The 2,577-nt window shown below is 53.4% G+C and overlaps 1 protein-coding gene across 1 annotated transcript in view; it reads right to left on the reverse strand.

Annotated features, from left to right (window-relative positions):
- The window catches only part of GLI1 (GLI family zinc finger 1), an 8,377-nt gene extending 5,886 nt beyond the window's left edge, over window positions 1–2,491 (reverse strand). The window contains 4 exon segments of the mRNA XM_010171313.1: window positions 1–76; window positions 281–476; window positions 2,148–2,243; window positions 2,395–2,491. The exon segment at window positions 1–76 is cut by the window's left edge and continues 9 nt beyond it. Coding sequence (XP_010169615.1) covers window positions 1–76; window positions 281–476; window positions 2,148–2,243; window positions 2,395–2,491 — 465 coding nt within the window.
- Window positions 2,492–2,577: the final 86 nt, after the last annotated feature.

Raw genomic sequence — 2,577 nt, forward strand, 5'->3', positions numbered from 1 at the left:
GGGGGGGGAGGTGTGGCTGTACAGGTGGCTTTGTCCCTTCTGCTGACCCGGTGTACTCTGGTGCCCCAATGATGGACTGCAAAGAGCAAGAAGAATGAGCAGATGACATCATCAGAGGATGGAAATTTAAGTCTTCGAATCCAGGGATCCCAGTTGTGTGAACTCCCAGCCACTCCCTTCCTTGACCCACCATCCCACTCTGCTCCCACCACTCCCTAGCCCTCACCCCAGGCATTCCCCAAGTTGGGAACTGGCATTCAGGCTGAAGTCTGGTGCCCACCTGATGGTGCTGATGGAGAGGTGGCCGTAGGAGCCACTGGCAGAGGCGCAGCGGGAGTTGATGAAGGCAACCAGGGAGTTGGGTGAGGTGCGGATTACCGTCTGCAGGTCAATGCTAGAGTCTGACAGGGGTGAGATGGACAGTGCCCGCTTCTTGCCCAGTTTGCCTGCACCACGGGGTGTTGAGAACCTTGAGCCTGGGATGGCAGCAGAGAGTAGGGGGACACTCCTCTCAGCATGGGTCCTGGGAGGCTGAAGAAACCCCCAAGGACACAGGCCTGGTGCTTTGGAACCTGGAGGAGTACCCTGAGTGTGTCACTTGGCTTCTGATAGGACAGGACAGGACAGGACAGGACAGGACAGGACAGGACAGAATAGAATAGAATAGAATAGAATAGAATAGAATAGAATAGAATAGAATAGATAGAATAGAATAGAATAGAATAGAATAGAATAATTTCAGTTGGAAAGGACCTAGAATTATCATCTAGTCCAACCACATGACCAATTTGGGGCTGACCAGAAATTAAAGCGTTTTATGAAGGACATTGTCCAAATGTCTCTTCAACACTGACAGGCTTGGGGCATCGACCATCTCTCTAGGAAGCCTGTTCCACTGTTTGTCCACCCTCTCAAATGTAAAGAAATGCTTCCTAATGTCCAGTCAAACCCTCCCCTGACACAGCTTTGAACAATTCCCCAGTATTCTATCACTGGATACCAGGCAATACCCTGTGGCGGATGAAGAAATGACCAACACCGAGATGTGTTCAGGCATCAGGCATCAGCACTTTATTGAAACTTTGCACTGCTTGTATAGCTTTTTTTCCTCCAGCACGCCCCAAGCTCGCAGCCTTCTTTCACTTCTGATTCGTCACCCCTTATCACACAAGCACCTAAACAACTGATATGATTGGATAATTCCATCTGTTCACCCCTCTTTCAGCTTAAACCCATTTCCCCTTGTTCTGTCATTAACTGCCCTTATGAAAAGTCCCTCCCCAGCTTTCTTGTAGCCCCTTCAGGTCCTGAAGGTACCAGATATACCTGGTATCCTAACACTGGACACCAGGGAGAAGAGTTCAGCACCTCCCACACCGTGTCCCCTCCTCAGGAAGCTGTAGAGAGCCATGAGGTCACCTCTCAGCCTCACCATACCATACCAAACTAGCCATACCCAAAGTCCTTAGCTGCTCCTCATAGGACATGCTTTCCAGCCCTGTCACCAGCTTCGTTGTCATCCTCTGGATGGATCCGAGAACCTTATATCATTCTTAAATGGTGGGGCCCAGAACTGCACACAGTGAGGCTGCACCAACACTGAATACAGAGGGATGATCACCTCTTTTGACCGGCTGGTTCTACTGTGTTTGATGCACCCCAAGATGTGCTTTGTCCTCTTGGCTACCAGGGGACACTGCTGGCTCCTACTGAACCTGCTGCCAACCAGCAGATCCCTTTCTGCAAGGCTGCTCTCCAGCCACTCCTCTCCCAGTTTTCACTGGGAGCTGGCTTTGAACTGTAGCAAGTCTCAAAAGCATCCCCCCCCCATCACTACCACAGCCATCAACGTTCCTAAGGGCACCTGAACCCTCTGAACCCTCTGACACACACATACCCCCTGCTACAGCCAACACCATCCCAAGAGAAGTGCCTGATGCCCTTGGCCATGGCCAACACAAACCCTCCTGTTCACACAGGCATCACTGTTCTAGGAGAAGCCCCAGCAGTCTCCTGGCCTCATCACAGATGTCACTGTCCCCAGCACTGCCTGACCCCCTCAGCACACACCCCTGCACTCCTGGCACAATCAACACACCTTGTAGAACCCCTACCTGTCCCATGCCCTCCCCAGAGTGGACACTTACCATCACCACTGCCTGGGTGCTCAGTTCCTGGCACCAACCCATAACCACGGTGACTGCTGACAAGGTTTGCCTGATGGCATAAAGGGAAATCAAGTCCTGGCAGAGGGGAGGAGAAAGATGGGAAGATTTATTAGGGTGGGTGGCACAAGGGGGAGGGGAAATCCCCAGAGCATCCCTGAAGCCAAAGACTGAATCTGAGGTTGGGTGCCCCTCGTGCTCTGGCCAGGATGAGGGGGCTACGACCGACCTTGTGGCCCTGAAGCACCTGGGGCTGGTCCGTGGGGTGGGCGTGGGCAGCAGTGGTCGGTGTAGCCGCTGCCTGGGGGGCTGATGGGGTTGAACATGTCGCGATGGGGTCTGGCCAGGCTCAGGAGCACATCTGGTCCTTGGCGAGGGGCTGGCGCCGGACGAGGCCTGAGGAGGACAAGGG

This window comes from Antrostomus carolinensis, unplaced genomic scaffold, assembly GCF_000700745.2.
Source record: "Antrostomus carolinensis isolate BGI_N321 unplaced genomic scaffold, ASM70074v2 scaffold23550, whole genome shotgun sequence".
NCBI lineage: Eukaryota > Metazoa > Chordata > Aves > Caprimulgiformes > Caprimulgidae > Antrostomus > Antrostomus carolinensis.